We start from the raw sequence: 18,366 nt of genomic DNA, 5'->3' as shown, positions 1-18,366 counted from the left end.
GCCTGAACCTGCATAATTAAGAACAAAATGGGGCTTCTCCCTCAAAGTAGGATGAAATGGTTTGTGGCAGATCAGTGCTCTTGAAAAGAACTAGAAAAATTGGATTCATTTTTTATTTAAAACCATCATGGAGCTGCTGAAGCAATGAGGACCAGAACAGCTAAAATGCTGGAGAGCAGAAATCTGTGGAGAGATGAACTCAGTCTTTAATTCAGACAGAAGGGCACTGCTGAGGACCAGAAAAGTAATAGACTTTTGGAAGTTTATGCGGGGCTAGAGTAACAAAACTGGATACCTGAGGGGCTTCAAATACATGGTTCATTTCCCCATCAAGACTTTTGCCAATTCTGAAGCTATGCAAAGCTGGAAGCAAAATCTTAAGTTAAAACCTCACCAAAAGCAGTTTTCTACAATCTTTTAATGCTAAAGAGGCAAAACTTAGATTTCAGGACCTGTTGGGCGCATGAGTCCTGATAAATACGGCAGCTCTCAGTTGAAAGCCCTGGTTCAACTGAAAGCATCAGTTCAGTCCTGACGGAATTAATGTGATCACCTTTGACCCTTTCTGCCTGACAGGGAACACAATGAATTCCCCTTGAGTAAGATATCATCTGGAGCTTCGACAGTTTTTAATATACAGTATCTAGCATAAAATTCAATAAAAATTACTAGACATGTCAAGAAATCTGTTGAACAACCAAGGGAAAAACACAGACAATAAAATAATTGACCCACAGATGACTCTGAATTGGTGTTATTAGACAGGCCTTTTTTTGAATCTCCGACAGTTATGTTCAAGAAAATAGAAGACAAAATGAAGGAGAAAATAGCTGAAAAGTGGAATATTTCATCAGAGAACTGAAATCCAATTTTAAAAAGAATCAAATAAAAATTTACAAATTAAAAATACAATTAACCACATTTAAAAATCAATAGATGGATATGACTACAGCTTAGGCACAACAGAAGAGAAAATGAGTGAAGTGAAAGACATGTCAGGAAGCAAACTGAAGCACACAAAGAAAAGAGGGAAACATGCAAAACAGCATGAAAGACAGGTGGGACACAATGTAACCGGAGTCCCAGAAGCAAAGAAGGGAGTAGAAGCAATATTTGAATAGATGAGAATTTTTCAAAACTGATTTTTAAAAACGTCAACATAAAGGCTCAAGTGTCTTTTTTTTTTTTTTTTTTTTTGAGATAGAGCCTCAAGCTGTCCCCCTGGGTAGAGTGCTGTGACATCACAGCTCACAGCAACCTCCAACTCTTGGGCTCAAGCAAGTCTCCTGCTTCCACCTCCCAAGTAGGTAGGACCACAGGCGCCCGCCACAACACCCAGCTATTTTTTGGTTGCAGCCATCATTGTTGTTTGCCAACCTGAGTTGGATTTGAACCCACCACCTTAGGTCTATGTGGCTGGCGTCTTAGCCGCTTGAGCCACAGGTGCCGAGCCAAGGCTCAAGTGTCTTAAGAAACCTTAACCAGCATAAATTCCAGGAAACAAAACAAAAATCATGTACCTGGAAGAAAGCCTACTGAAAATAAAAACAAACAAACAAAAAAAATTGTAAGCAGCCTGAAGAGAAGGAACATTATCTTCAAAGAAGCAACAATAAAACAGACAACTGATTTCTCAAAAGAAATGATAAAAGCCAGAAGACAATGGAAAGACATTAAAATGCTGAAAGAAGAGGCAGGAAAGCAAACTTGCCCATCTAGAATTCTACACCTGTGGGAAAATCTTTAAAAATGAAAGTAAAGCAAACAAAAACAGAAAATTGATCAAGGGCAGACTTGCACTAATAAAATGCTTATAAAAGGGAGTAAGTTAGGCAAATGTCAAAGGAAAAATATGATCCAAGATAAAAACATGGAAATGCAGGAACAAATAAAAAACAAAAAAAAAGGGTAAATGTGTTGGTAAATATAAATGGATTCTGATTACAAACCACAGTAACTGCAATGTGTTGAAATTTAAAAATGCAGACAATAATGCAAAAAGTCTAAGGGGAAAATGTGTTTAAATTACTGGAAGGTTTCTGTTTTGTAAACTGCTATGGTGAACTAAAATTAACTAATGATGCATGTTATAATCTAATATGACCACTAAGGAGTAAACAAATTATAACAAGTTATTAGATGGTGGATAATAATATAAATTATCTGATCTAAAGGAAGACAAGAAAGGAGAAAGATGAATATAAAACAGGCAGATTAAAGAAAAACAAATAATAAAATGGTAGCTTTAAATCCAACTATACATGTATCAGTAATTATATCAAATGTAAATTTATTGTAATTCATCATATGAATAAATTTAAAAGAAAAAACATATCATCTCAATAGATACAGAAGAAGCACATGACAAAACTCAATATTCTCTCATGGAGGAAAAAGTCCAAGCAAACTAGGAGTAGAACAATAGTTCTTTGATCTGATAGCAAATGTCTACAAAAAGCTACAGTAAACGATAATACTTAATGGTACAAAAATGACTCTTTCCTCATAAGATCAGGAACAAGGCATGGGTATCTTCTCGCACCACTTTTAGTTGACATCAAACTGTAAGTTCTGGCCAAGGCAATATGATAAGAAAAGTTTTAAAAGGTATACAAATTGGAAGGGAAGAAAGAAAATGGCTTTATTCATAAATGACATGTTTATTTACATAGGAAAAAAAGAGCTACTACAATTAATAAGTAAGTTTAGGGAAACTCTAAAATACAAGGTCAATGTACATGGGTCATCATGAAAGTTTTGAGATACACAAAAATCAAGAAATGTAAAATCTGTGTTAACAAAAAGAAATGATGTTTTCCTAACAACACCAATAAGCCGACCGAGCTGAAACTTGCATGAGTGAATCAGAAAGGATGCTGTCAACTATGTTCCTTGGGAGTGAAACAATGAACCATAATACAGTCTGTCTTAAAACTTTCACAGCGGCCTATATATAAAACTTAATTCTATATACTAGGAATGAACAATTAGAAATTGAAATTTTAGATCAGGCACAGTGGCTCACATCTGTAATCCTAACACTATGGGAGGCCAGGATGGGTGGATCACTTGAGGTCAAGAGTTTGAGACCAGCCTGAGCCAGAGTGAGACCACACGATCTCCTATAGGATAAAAAATTAATCTTACTCTTATATTTCACAAAAACAGATAAAACTGACTTAAAAAAATTAAAAACTTTTTTCCTCAAAATATACCATCAAGAAAGTAAAAAATCGGGCAGAGACTGTGGCTCAGTAAGTAGGGTGCCAGCCCCATATATCCAGGGTGGTGGGTTCGAACCCGGCCCTGGCCAAACTGCAACAACAAAAATGAAAGAAGAGAAAAAAAGGTAAAAAATCAGCTGGGCACAGTGGCTCATGCCTGTAATCCTAGCACTCTGGGAGGTTGAGGCAGGTGGATTACCTGAGCTCAAGAGTTTGAAACTAGCCTGAGCCATAGTGAGACCTTGTCTCTAAAAATAGCCCAGTGTAGTGGCAGGCATCTATAGTCCCAGCTATTTGGGAGGCTAAGATAAGAGAACTGTTTAAGCCCAAGAGTTTGAGGTTGCTGTGAGCTGAGACACCACAGCACTCTACCAAGGGTGACAAAATGAGACTGTCTCAAAAAAATAAAAAATAAATAAAAATAAATAAATAAGCAAAGGATCTGAACAGCAACTTCTTCAAAAAAGATACACAAACATTCAACAAGAACATAAACAGATGCTCAGCATCATTAATCATTAGAGAAAAGCAAATCAAAACCACAATTAGATAACACCTCACAAACATTAGAAACATTAGGATGGCTAAAATTAAAGAGAGGAAGGTGGATTGCTTTAGCTCATGAGTTCGAGGCTAGCCTGAGCAAAAATCGAGACCCTTGTCTCTATTAAAAATAGAAAAACTGGCTCAGCGCCTGTGGCTCAAGTGGCTAAGGTGCCAGCCACATATACCTAAGGTGGCCAGTTCGAATTTAACCCGGACCCGCCAAACAACAATGATGGCTGCAACCAAAAAATAGCCAGCCATTGTGGTGGGTGCCTATGGTCCCAGCTACTTGGGAGGCAGAGGCAGGAGACTTGCTTGATCCCAGGGGTTGGAGAGTTGGAGATTGCTGTGAGCTATGATGCTACAGCACTCTACCCAGGGGGATAGCTTGAGGCTCTGTCTCAAAACAAAAAAAAAAAATAGAAAAACTGAGGCAAGAGGATCACTTGAGTCCAAAAGTTGAAGGTTGCTGTGAGCTATGACGCCACAGCACTCTACCCAGGGGGACAGCTTAAGACTCTGTCTCAAAAAAAAAACAAAGTGGAAAAATTAGAATACTTATACCAGTGCAATTGTAAAATAGTGCAAATGACTTCAAAAAATAATTTGATAGTTCTTCAAATTTTAACCAACCTACGCATATGTACAAGAGAATTAAAAATATTTGTTCACATAAAAACGTGTACACAATTTTCAAATAAGCATTAATTCATATCAGCCAAGTGGAAACAACCCAAATGTCTATCAACTTACAAATGTCATGTATGTGTACAATGGAATATCATTCAGCTGTAAAATGGAATGAAGTACTAGTATATGCTACAACATGATAAATCTTGATATAAAAAGAAGCTGAACCCCAAAGGCCACATGCCATATGATATCATTTATATGAAATGTCTACAACAGTCAATCCATAGAGACAAAAAGTAGACAAATCTGTCAAGTGCTGGAGGTGGGGAGGATGATGGGGATGGGTTTTCTTTGGGAAAAGTTTAAAATGTTCTAAAATTAGATCAAAGTGGTGGATGCACAACTATATATTTTTAAAAACACCAAACTGTACACATTTTAAAAGGGTAAAACTTAATATGAATTATACCTCAATTAAACTGTTAGAAAAAACCTAAAAACCTTTGACAGCTCTCCTTTGCCAAAAAAAGTTTAGTGGAGCATTTAAGAAACTTCGTGACTTATTTCCATCTAAACTTTAAACTCTTATCTCTTGCTATTTCCCTCTTCTGCCATCTTCTGGTTCTACTCCAAACACATAAAGCTATTTTATAATTCCATGCCTTTGCACATACTGTTCTTGCTGTCAAGAATGTTATACTCCTTGTACTGTTTCTGTTGAACTCCTACTTATCCTTCAAGAACAAATGTTGTAAAAAAAAAAAAAAATACAAAATAAAAGAAGAACAAATGTTTCTTCCAAGAAATCATTCTTAACCCCATGCAAAGTTCATCATTTGATCTCTGATATAAACACTGGTTTCTAGACTCTAAACATCTTAAGTTTACTAGACAGTACCAACTTCAGCCCCAGGACCTAAAGCTTGTAAGCAATTAGTAAATGTTTACTGAATAAATGAATGATGAAACACTCCCTTCACTACTGACCAAAAATAGTATTTTTCTTCAACTAGTTTAATCAGTAAAACTCATACAAATATAGTTGAGTTCAGGCCTACAGAGACCAATAAAATGAAATAAAAACACAAATTTGGGTCTAACATTGCGACTGGGGGAAATTACCATCAAGTAACATTTCATGGGGTTCACAGTTTGGATACTTATCATTGTTGACCGAACACGCTTACTGAAGTCAATATTCTTTTATTCAACATATTAAATGTGTTGTTTAACTCTGGTAACCACAGCTGTGACTTAGTTAACGATATCAATAAATCCTACTTAAATCAGAGACAGGAAAAATTATGCAAATGAATTCTTATCTGTTTTTCTGCCCAAGGCATATTTGATAACATATAAAACATACTCCAAATAGTTTCTACTTAATAGTCAGGAAGCCATTTGAGGCTTTATTTGGATCCGAATCAAATATAAGGAAGAGAGGCTTGCTAAATTCACGAATGGTTTTATTTCAGAAAGAAATTATACATTTAAAAGAGACAGAGTTAAGAGCTTACATTCACATATGGAAGTGAATCTAGGAAAGTCAACAATTATTAATATACAAAGCCACATGATTTAAAGACAGTAACAGATAAAAACAGATGGGCTTGCGTTAGATTCATCCACAAAATAATATCTTTTGTTTAAAAACAAAAAGATATTGGTTTTAAGATCGCTCTTTTGAAATAAGTTTGTAGCTCCAACGGACTTTAAAATCAAACTGATCATACCAACCACCATTATATGCTGTATCACGCCCACATGCATCCAGCAGGATGGAAACCATCTATCAATTATACCTTGCAGCTAGCCAGGATGTCTTCGACCAATCTCTTGTAAACCCAGGCATCGCCCTTAAGCCGCTGCCTCCTGATACCCACCACATCAGGTTTTTGAAGCTGGCACACTTCTAGTTCAAACTGCATTGTCACTTTGCCAAAATCTGACTGTGTTTGACACTTCAGTGTATAACTGTGAAAAACCAAAGAAGCCAGTTAGTAGGATAACCATATTCTGTATGATACAAGAGTTTTCTAAGCCTCTAGGAGACCAGTGGAGAAAAAGAACCATTATTTCACATTAAGCAGTGTATTACTGTTTACCATTTCCAAATGACTAGCTATGTTTTACTAATGAAGTATAACTGGTATTTTCCCAGAAACTGAACTAGGATCCCAAAAAATCAGGATTTATCAGGATTCTCTCCTGCTCCAAAGAAAAGCCCTTCTTTCATTGCTATGCATGCCATTCATGCTCAAGAAAGCTGATGTTCTTTGTTTTGTTTTATTGAGACAGAGTCTCACTTTGTCACCATTGGTAGAGTGGTGTGGTATCATAGCTCACAGCAACCTCAAACTCTTGGACTCAAGCGATTCTCCTGCCTCAGTCTCCCTAGTAGCTGGGATGACAAGCACTCACCACAACACCCGGCTATTTTTTTTGTTTAGCAGGCCCAGCTTGGGTTCAAACCGACCAGCCCAAGAGCACGTGTCTGGCTCCCTAACCGCTGAACTATGGGCACCCAGCCAAAGCTGGCATTCTTTATGTAACACTTACAGTGTAATCCGTGAACACTGGGTGATTTCTACATGTTCACAACAAAGGAAGACATAGGGAATATGAGGAATATTTTGTATGTATGCACCTCATCAAAAACTGTCTTTTATACCCATAAAGCTGAAGCCACTCACCTGTCAGAAAGGTACCCATGTTTCTAAGGTTTTTCTAATAGTTATAAGACCTTATGATCATTACAACACTATAAAAGAAAGAAAAGCAAAAGAAAAGCCCAAGGAGATGGTACATTCCCATAGATGAAATGTATAAAATTTATGGCTAAAATTGCCACATTAGCTACTTTGATAATGGAAAGCCCAGTCTAAGCGAAGCCTTAAGCTCACCTTTACAAATAGATATGACCCTGAAAAGTGGCATAAGTTTAATTCATGTAAACAAAAAAATTTTTATTAGTTTAATCATATTTTAGATTTTTAAATATTTGCCTTACTGATCTTTAAACAATAAATATAAACAATAGGACTGATTTTAAACTTCAGCTCCCTAAATATTTCAGGGCACAGGATTAGACACTCACTATTCCACAGATGTTATGGAGAAATAACAATGTCTATTATGTATTATGAAATTTCACAAATTTTAGAGAAGGGGCTTGATCTCTTAAAAATAAGCAGTTGATATCAGAAATTCCACAAAGAGCTCTGGATAGTTAAGGTTCTTGACAGGATGATGAAGCACAGAACGATTTAGTTACATGGAAGATAATAAGCAATTCGTTGTGACTGGGAACAGATGATAATGGAATATAACCAAAATTAGTAATACCACACACCATTTGAAAAGGTTGCGCTCATCTTTCTCTCTGCCTTGTCTGAAAAAAGATAAAAACAAATAGAAAAGGTAAAAAGAAAAAAGGGGGTCAAGGCAGAGAGCTCCTAGTTTATTAGGAACTTGGAAGGACAAAGTATCAATTAAAGGCTTATGACAGAGATTTGGTTAGAAGTTCTGGAACCACAAGTAAGCCCCAAACATGAAGAAGAAATCATAGTGAGTTAGATGTGTTCTAATGAAGCCTAAAGAGGAAAACCAGGGTGAATGTAAGGAATGAGGTAACATTTACAGATAAATAATATTTACATAATTAAATCTATCTATGGCTCTAGTGGTTGCTCAATGAAGTAATTTTAAAGAGACATACTAAGGTGATCAGACATCCGCTTTTGGCGGGACAGTCCCGATTTTTAACAATTTGTCCTGTGGTGTTTTTAAAAAGTCCCGATTTTTGGAAAGAGTGCACGACAAGCTAGGGTACGGCGGGAGAACGGGAAGGGAATAGATGGTTTTCAGCTGCCATGTGACTATTTTGCCAGGATATGAATTTTATATTATTTTTGTTAATTTTATAATGTTAAACTTTAATAATAACAAATAATTGTTGAGAACTGATTATCGAGAACAGCTTATCAAAGTTTGCACTGTTGATCAGTTGTTAGAATTCGACCACAATGGCATTTTTTGGCATTGGCAACCACGAAAACATTTTGTAACTGTCTCTCAGACAATACACATCATACTACACATGCTAGCGCTAGTTAAACAAGTGATGTCAACAAATCAGCTATTCAGATAATTTAGGTAAGTAATTTATTTATTTATTTATGTCATGAATTTAGCAGACAGTATTCATATTATTTATATTTTATAGTGGCAGCAAAAAGTCTAGCTCTGGCCTTGAAAGTGACACTTACAACTTACGAGGTATCATTATTAAAAAAATATATTGATAAGGAAAAGGTTAAATCTTGGGCATCAGCAAAAATCACAATAGAGAACAAATGGTTAGAAATATTTCATCATTTTGAAACAAACCATGTTCCATACAATAATGCACTAGAAATTGTGGGATACATGCTGTCCTTACCAGGAACTAATGCTGTGACTGAACATGTTTTTTCTTCGGTAAATAAAGTGTGGACATCAGAAAAATCACAATTAAGTGTTGAGACTTTGAAAGCCATTTTATGTGTGAAATATAATTTAACAAATTCTTGTGAAAAATTTCATGACCTTTTAAACGACAGCAATCTACTAAAAAAATTCACTCAAATGAGAAATATGCCAAAGAATAAAATAATACTATACATATTTTTTAATGTATTGTATTTATAAATTGTACTTATGTTGAAATTAAAAAAAAAATTACAATACTATTTTTTGCATTCTATGAAAATTTTTGTTACTCCATATAGACCAAAATTTTAATTAAGAATCACCCCACCCCCTACCCCAGTCAATGGTCCTGCTTTACCAATGTTAAAATTTGGTCACCTTATACCTAACTGAATGAAAATACTTAGAAATATGAATATCTTGGGTAACCAGAAAAGGTCTGGTTATTCAGATCATGAGAATATAATCAAAGAGTCTGATGATATCCATCCAACAGTGTAGGGAAAATTGTGTCCTATCTTGGGCACAGGCTCCCTTTCTACTAGAGAGACCTGAAGAGTCACGAGAATGGCATGTGAGTTGAGTGCCTCCAAGAGAGACCTCCAAGACAGAATGTGTATGTGAGGTGTGGCAATAAAGATTATCGGAGTGCAAAAGGCTCTGGATGCTGGAGGCAAAGGTTGTGCTCAAGGTCCATGGTTTTGGAAATGGTGGAGACAAAGGAACAAAGGAAGTTCTGTCTGACCTTGTCCACATCCTCCCTAATCAATGCTAATGTCGGATAAACAGCTTTTGTCTACTTCTTCCTATTTTATGATAATAAATACAGACCCAAGTTTTGCTCAGAAGGGCTCCTCCTAGAGTTCCTCAGGTCCCTGGCCCAGACTCTGTGTCAAGCCTTTTTATTCCTCGCACCAAAACCCCTTCACAACCCTGGCAAAGAGCTAAGGTAAAATAACTTCCTAAAGCACTGAAACCCCTATAAAACAGCCAGTCATAAAGAGGAGTCTCTTTAAATATCTGATTTGTTTGAAATGTCTCACAAATTTACAAATATTTATAAATATTATTGCAAAGCAGCAAATCAAAGGAAAATAGAGGATCTAAAAGAAATTGTGAAATGTCTCACAAATATACAAATATTTATAAAATATTATTGTAAAGCAGCAAATCAAAGGAAAATAGAGGATCTAAAAGAAAAATGGAAGAAGTTCAAATTTTCCTATTTTGAAATAAAAAGTCTAGCTTTAAAAGTGGGACAATATGAATGCTTTAAAAACTTTTATAGCTCATACGAATAGAAGAGAATAAATTATAAACAATGACACTACCTTAAAAGCTTTTTGGAATGAGATGGGAGAAATATACTTTTTAAAAAGGACAGAGGGTTGGAGGTGTAGATCAGTTCATATTTTTTCAAAGTCCAAAAGAAATTACATTACAAATCCAACAGCCTGTTAAGTGTGCTTCTTACCCCTTCTGTACAAAGTCAACATGCTTCTCCGGAAGAATAGATATTATTTCATTCAAGAGTTGATCTGGATTCACTAATTTGGTTGTAGTCACATTATAGTGAAGCTTAAAAAAAAGAAAAAGAAGGGGTGAATAGTAAATCTTTACATCAACACAAAGACTATCCTACCACACTGTGAGTCCCAAAACTCCTCCATATTGTACCCTTTCAAATGGAACTATTTCAAGAAAAATACGGAAACAATTTACAGTCAATTCTTGATATGTTAATGGCACCGCAAAAGCTTTGCAAAATAACATTTACTATCTTCCTTTTTTATTTTCATCATCTTCCCCTGATCTTTTTTTTTTGTTTTTGAGACAGAGTCTCACCACGTCGCCCTCAGTAGAGTGCCGTAGTGTCACAGCTCACAATAACCTCAAACTCTTAGGCTTAAGTGATTCTCACAGCCTCCTAAGTAGCTGAGACTACAGGCACAGGCCACAATGCCTAGTTATTTTTGTTGTTATTGTTGCAGTAGTCATTGTTGTTTAGCAGGCCCAGGCTGGGTTTGAACCCACCAACCTTGGTATATGTGGCTGGCGCCATAACCACTGTGCTATGGGCACTGAGCCACCTACTGATCTTTTCAAAAAAATACATTATATAGCATCAATCTATCTGTTTGAGCTTTACCTGTTTCTCCCTCATCTTTCTATGGTAGCGACATTAGAGACATTTAGACGTAGAGACATTTCAACAGTCCTGAAATGTAAACTGTGGAAAGATGAAATAAAGACTCTACAAAGTCTGGTTTGTATAAAGTTGGATATGTTTCCTTCATTCTTTCTGGATTATTTAAATAATATCACAGAATTCCAGGAGCCGATTCTTTGACAATTCTATGAGGAAATGAATATAACAGGTATTCTTTCTAAAAAGCAATTATTTTTTTCTCATTGACCAACAATATAATTCTCAGAGATAATTTCTTTTTCTTGTCTTGAGACAGGATCTCACTCTGTTGCCTGGGCTAAAGTACAGTCGTGGTATCATAGCACCTCAAACTCCTGGTCTCTAGCAATCCTCCTGCCTTAGCCTCCGGAGTAGCTAGAACTATACGAAGGCACCACTATCCTCAGCTAATTTTTTTTTTTTTTGAGACAGTGTCTCACTATGTCACCCTTTGTAGAGTGCTGTGGCATCACAGCTCACAGCAACCTCTAACTCTTTGGCTTAAGCGATTCTCTTACCTCAGCTTTCCAAGTAGCTGGGGCTACAGGTGCCCACCACAGCACCCAGCTTTTTTTTTCTCATTGTAGTTGTCATTGTTGCTTAGCTGGCCCAGGCTGGGCTCAAACCCACCAGCCTTGATGCATGTGGTTGGCGCTGTAACCTCTGTGCTATAGGCACCAAGCCTAATTTTTAAATTTTTTTGTAGAGACAGCTCTTACTATGTTGTTCCAGCTGGATTGGAGATGATTTCATTTCTAATTGGTATCTACCTATTCATTTATCCAATAACTATTTACTGAACGTTTTTAGTAGGTCATAGAAACATAAAAATCTCCAGCTTTTTATTAGCACCTTCACTATCAAACAAACCACAGTTTCTGTGTGTTTCAGATTTGAGTTCTTTTCATAAATAACAAAATGCTGAGATAAGAAAGGGCCCAACTACTTTACTTTTCAAAATAAGAACTTGTGGCCCAAAGAAGAGATTTAAATTTCTTTTATTGGGCGGTGCCTGTGACTCAAAGGAGTAGGGTGCAGACCCCATATGTGAGAGTTTTGGCACCAGCCAAAAATTGAAAAAAAACAAACAAACAGTAAATTTTATTTTTTATATATTTTTTTGAGACAGAGTCTCACTTTCTTGCCCCTAATAGAGTGCAATGACATCACAGTTCACTCACAGCAACCTCAAACTCAAGTGATTAATTTGCCTCAGCCTCCCGAGTAGCTGGGACTACAGGCAACCACCACACCTGGCTATTTTTAGAGATGAGATCTCGCTCTTGCTTAGGCTGGTCTTGAACCTGTGAACTCAAGTGATTCGCCTGCCTTGGCTTCTCAGAATGCCAGGATTACAGGCATGAGCCACTTCACCTGGCCTAGATTTAAATTTCTTAACGTAGGGTTTCCCATTAGTATTATACAAGATACACAAGGTAACTCTAGGCAATATGCAGATATTTTTTAATATTTATGCATTAGTTCCCATCTGATTTATAAAAATATGATTAGCAAATAGATTATTTTACATTATGTTATATTATATACAGTTTCCCCTTATATAAAATTGAGTTTTTAAGAAGTGGCTTAGCGGGTATTATATATAATGCCAAGGCATTATAATTATATGTTTTATTTTTTAAATTTATTTTAGAGACAGGCTCCCACTCTGCTGCCTAAGCAGGAGTGCAGTGGCACATAGCTCACTGCTACTTCAATCAGCTAGGCTTAAGTGATCCTCCTGCCTTAGCCTCCCAAGTACCTGGAACTACAGGCATGAACCATAACACCCAGCTTGTACATCTTTAGTATATACAGTTTATTATATGTCAGTTTTACTTCTATACATCTTTTTTTTTTTTTTTAAGAGACAGGGTCTCACTACGTTACCCAGTTTGGCCTCAACCTCCTGAGCTCACCTTATCCTCCTATCTCAGACTCCCCAATAGCTGGGATTATAGGCAGATGCTACCATGCCCCGCTTATAAATGTATTTTTTTAAAGATAATCAACTTGAAGATAATACCAAATAAATAACAGTGCACATATGTTGATATGGCAAATATTGTGAAGATGAGTATAAATGATGGGTCCTTGACTCCCAATCTAAGGCTCTTTCACTAAACTAAATTGGCTTTGTCAAGATATAAACTGAATACTTTCGAATCACAATTTAAATATTGCTTTTATAAAATAAAGAATTACACTTGGAACCCATAGCACAGTGGTTATGGCGCCAGCCACGTACACCGAAGCTGGCGGGTTCAAACCTGGCCTGGGCCAGCTAAACAATGACAAATGCAACAAAAAATAGCTGAGCGTGTGGCAGGCGCCTGTAGTCCCAGATACTGGGAGACTAAGGCAAGAAAATCGCTTAAGCCCAGGAGTTTGAAGTTGCTATGAGCTGTGACACCATGGCACTTTCCCTAGGGTGAAACAGTGAGATTCTGTTTCAAAAATAAATAAAGAAATAATATTCTTACCTATTTAAATTTCAGAATTTTATAGCTTGCTTCCTAAAGAAGGGCTTAACTACATATGATTTGCTATCTTAAAAAACTGAGGTATTCTTTGTATTATTCTGTCAACTTTTCTGGAAGTTTACAGTTTTTTTTTTCTTTTTTAGAGAGAGAGTCTCATTTTATCGCCCTCAGTAGATTGCCATGGCATCACAGCTCCCAGCAACCTCCAACTCCTGGGCTTAAGCAATTCTCCTGCCTCAGCCTCTGAGTAGCTGAGACTACAGGTCCCCACCAGAACCCCTGGCTATTTTTTTGTTGCAGTTTGGCCAGGGCCAGGTTGGAACCCGCCACCTTTGGTATATAGGGCCAGTGCCCTACCCACTGAGCCACAGGCACTGGCCCAGTTTATAGTTTTTTAACAGGGCATATAAAGTTAGTAGAAAATATGAAACTAATTTCCTAAAACAAGTCCTTCAATTTGGCAAGACTTAAAGCATTAAAGTTAGATTCAAAGCTAGATTAAGGTTAAGATCTAAAGTTTGTGCTAATTAGGACTATAGTTCTGCTACATGGAGTTGAGATATTCAACAATGATAATAATGACATTGGAATACCACCTTTTATTAATAAAAGCATTTCATATGCAATGTAGCATCCCACATGCAGAGTCCCGTGAGGTTGCCAGGGGAGGCATTATTTCTAGATTTCACAAAGAAATTATAGAAGTTAAGGATAGAATGACTTATCAAAGCTATACAGTATGAAGCTGAAGCTAGAACCCAAGACCAATCTTCTGGTTTTTCTCCTGTGTTCTAGAAAGCCAACTAACACCACGGCAATTTCCATTGAAAAATGCATTTGGGGGAGGCGCCTGTGGCTCAGTGAGTAGGGCACCAGCCCCATATACTGAGGGTGGCAGGTTTGAACCTGGCCCTGCCCAAACTGCAACAAAAAAATGGCCAGGCATTCTGGTGGGCACCTATAGTCCCAGCTACTCAGAAGGCTGAGGCAAGAGAATCGCCTAAGCCCAGGAGTTGGAGGTTGCTGTGAGCTGTGATGCCACAGCACTCTACCAAGGGCGATAAAGTGAGACTTTGTCTCTAAAAAAAGTAAATAAATAATAATTTTACTGTCGGGTATCCAGACTAAGTAGAATGATTTTGAAGTATTTCTGTTTTTACTGTCTATAAGACTTGGCATGATCTGTTTTTGTTTTTTTTTTTTAGAAATTATTGTTTACTTTTATTTACATATATATTAATCGTCTTCTTTTTTTTTAGACTTTGGTAAAAACATAATAAGGAAGAAAATTGTTTGCTATTTGTATTTTGTCTTGTGTATTCTGTAACAAACAAGTAATAAATGATTATGTATTCAAAAAAAATTGCAATGCTCTTATTAAAGCTATATTGATAAGTACTTTCTATTTTGGTTGCTGATACAATGCTATCTTTCTTTTTCTAATATTATTTTGTAATTCTTTTTATATAGGAATATAATTGATTTTGTATAGTTATTTTGAAGTTAGCTATATCGCTGAATTTTTCTATTGCTTTTGGTAACTTGCAAGTAACTTGGTAACTCGGAAGTAATGAAATTTGTATTTTTTTACAAACTATTGGGATTTTTAAGTTATCATAATTGTACTAGCTAGGATCTTCAACTTTACTAGGAGTGGTGGTAATGAGTACACTTATCTCATAATTGATTTGTAGTTAATGCTTTTGTTTCCTCATAAAATTAGTACATTTGTCCCAATGTTACCTTCAATGATTATGTCAATGTTTTGCCTATACTTGATGTTCTGTAAATATTCATGGAATAAAGGAGCCTTAAAAAAATAAAAAATAAAAAAAAATAAAATCCCAATACCCAGTCAGGCAGGTGTTGGAATTAATTAAAAAAAAAAAAAAAAGAAAGAAAAAGAAAAATGCATTTGGGTTCCAAAAAAACTTACATAGGTGAACTTATGTAAGAACATTTTTAGAACTTATCCATTAGTATTCAATATCTGCTTAGCATCTCAATAATGTATATGTTTGAATAAGTTTCCTTAATTTTATTTATTTAATGTTTTTTAGTGAAATGGTAGTATGGTTTTCTTAATACCATAATCTGAAGTAGTTCATAACTGTCTCCAACCAGAGAAATCCCAGAATAAAAGGCTAAAACATGCCTAATAAATAGCCATATGTAGTATAAATTTAGTGCACCATATAAGTTCAACAAGGCAGTGAATACTAATGGATAAGTCCTATCTTCTTCCTCTCTAAGACATAATATAAATGGGATCTCAGAACATTCTCATTCTCTGCTGAAGAACCCTTCTGCCCAACAGTTCAGCATTCTCCTTTCCTCAAACCATCCAGATTTGCTCAATATGAGAGTGTCCTTGCAAAAAACACACAGTCCCCAAATCATGGGAAGAGTATCATCTTCTTCCTCTTCTGGAGCCACACCACTGGGAACACGTTTTCACTACACAGAACTGAGCCCAGTGTGTCAGAACAACGTCACGGCTGTGTCTTACTCCCACCGTTACCTCTTATTTCATACACTTACACAAAACAAAAGTGTCATTCATTAGATGCCTGAATGAATGCTCAGACAGAATCCAAGAGAGTAAGAAGTATTTTGTACCCCCAAATAGCTTACTTTTCTTTTCCTTCTCCTACCAAATACATTACCCATACCACTGATACATTAGTCCTTTTAAAGTATAACAAGTCTAGCAACAGATCTTTCAGCCAGGCCTTGAGGACCTCCCAGTCCACCTTGCTAGCCTGCCACTTACTATTTTCCCCATATACTGTTCTCAAAGTTCAATTATCTTCCCATGTATTTACATATTTCATGAGGGCCTAAAAGGAAGCTATTTGCCAGGGGCACTTCTATGTGTCAAGAGATACAACTGAGCTCAAGTCCCCATCCTACAGGTATCTCTCAGTTTCCCCAATAAGCTCAGTTTCCTCTCAGCTTCCTCACCTTCATGTTGCCTCTGTGATTAATCCCTCTCCCTGCTCCTGAATATGTGAATTATATGATAGTTATTTTGTCCTTGAAGGGAGTGACTGTATCTTATTAACCTCTGCATTACCAAACCGCTATGCATAGTAACATGCACACGTTAGTTACTCTTCCATTCTAAGATGTAACTAAATATATATTATCTAAATGAACATAAGCAAATAAAAATGCTAATCAATTTGCCCAGTACTTTTCTTTCTTTTTTGTTTTTTAAAGCAATTCAGCTAGCAGTCAGCTTCTGAAATTCACAGTGAAAAATTTCAGTGTACTTACCTTTAGTCTTCGTGGCCCGTCTTTAGCGGAGCCCTTCTTTTTGCTCCTGGTAAGCACAGTGATCACCTTATCCAGTCCCCTTTCAAGGCTCCCAAACACTTTGACTCCTTTTCTCTTTGGAGTATCCTCCATATGTGCTTGGTTGAGATCTAGTTCTACTGAGCGGCACCTTAAAAAAAAAAAAAAAGCACAAGTAGAGTTGGGCCTCCCACCTGTTGGGGCAGTCAAGGGTGGGCCTCTGTCCCTTTAAACACATTAGGGTGTCTCATTTAAGCATGTCAGGGCCAGATCACCTCCCTCCTCCTCAGGAAGTGCCAAAGCCATCTCTTTCTGGAAAGAAGCCATCACCCAGCTCCCACTCAGCAAAACTATTTTTCCCTTCCTTTTTATAAAGTGTCAAATAGCCAGAAAAGTTGAAAGAATAGTACAATGAACACCCATATATTCTCCTATATTCAACAACTGCTAGTATTTTGACACATTTGCTTTCTCTATGTATACAGATAACAAATACATTAAATACCTTACTTATTTACTAAGCTATATGAAAGAAACCATCTAAAGATATCATGACGTTATTCCGAACCACTTCAGTATACACCTCCAACAAACAAGGACATTTTCTTACATAATCACAATGCCATATCACATCGACAAAAAAATAATTCCATTAGGCCTGTAGCTCAAAGGGGTAGGGCACCAACCCCATATGCCGGAGGTGGCAGGTTCAAACCCAGCCTCAGCCAAAAAAAAGTATATATAATAATAATAATAATTCCATTAACATTCCGTAATATGTAATGTATAATGTAAATGTATGTAAAATGTAATACCCAGTTACATTTTAATTCCCCAGCTGTCACCAAAATGGATCACACTTTTAAAAAACAGCTATAAGGAACAATGAAGGGTCATCTATATCATTGAACTTTTCAAACAGGAGTGGATTTTCTTTGAAACACCAGTTAGTACCTTCACTGTTTGGGGGAACTATTATGTTAGCAGATATCTACAGTCTACTGAGAGAAGCATAGGGAAAGATAGGCCTCAGGGAAGGAAGTACGTGGCCAGGGTGAGGACTACTGTCTTTGGAGCCTGCTGTACTTTAAGTGATGGTGCCAGTCTTACTTCTGATCAGTTTTCACCATTCTACCCCAAATGGAAGGCAGTGGCAACAAGTCTAGTAATGGCCACGGACCATCCTCATACAGATATTCCTTCGGTCTCAACAGAATCTATGTAATGATTCACCTTAATCAGGTTTATCATACATGAAAAGGGAAATCTGGTTACACACACCAATGCTCAAAAAATCTAAAAAAACTGAACACTTACCGCCTTTCAGGGCTAATGACACCTGCCATTAACTTGTCTGCTCCTGTTGAATATATTGGTGTTTTAATTGGGGTTTCCTTCAGGCACTTGTTTCTAGCTATAAGAAACACAACACAAACTATATGTAGCTGACGTACTATGGCTCCAAATTTTCTATCAATAATGCATACATCATCTTATTCATTGACTCAGAAATACTGTAATCAAC

At 36.6% G+C, this 18,366-nt stretch overlaps 1 protein-coding gene across 1 annotated transcript in view; it reads right to left on the bottom strand.

Moving 5' to 3' along the window:
• Positions 1-6,098: 6,098 nt before the first annotated feature.
• The window catches only part of MELK (maternal embryonic leucine zipper kinase), an 85,831-nt gene continuing 73,563 nt past the window's right edge, over positions 6,099-18,366 (bottom strand). The window contains exons 13-16 of the mRNA XM_012802298.2: positions 18,159-18,255; positions 16,824-16,992; positions 10,348-10,451; positions 6,099-6,377 (exon numbers count right to left, since the gene is read on the bottom strand). Of these exons, the coding sequence (XP_012657752.1) occupies positions 6,200-6,377; positions 10,348-10,451; positions 16,824-16,992; positions 18,159-18,255 (548 nt within the window). The 3' untranslated portion in view covers positions 6,099-6,199. The remainder of the gene's footprint in view (positions 6,378-10,347; positions 10,452-16,823; positions 16,993-18,158; positions 18,256-18,366) is intronic.

This window comes from Otolemur garnettii, unplaced genomic scaffold (assembly GCF_000181295.1).
Source record: "Otolemur garnettii isolate 467f Iridium unplaced genomic scaffold, OtoGar3 scaffold00014, whole genome shotgun sequence".
NCBI classification, from domain to species: domain Eukaryota; kingdom Metazoa; phylum Chordata; class Mammalia; order Primates; family Galagidae; genus Otolemur; species Otolemur garnettii.
This window is presented reverse-complemented; position numbering and strand designations above follow the sequence as displayed.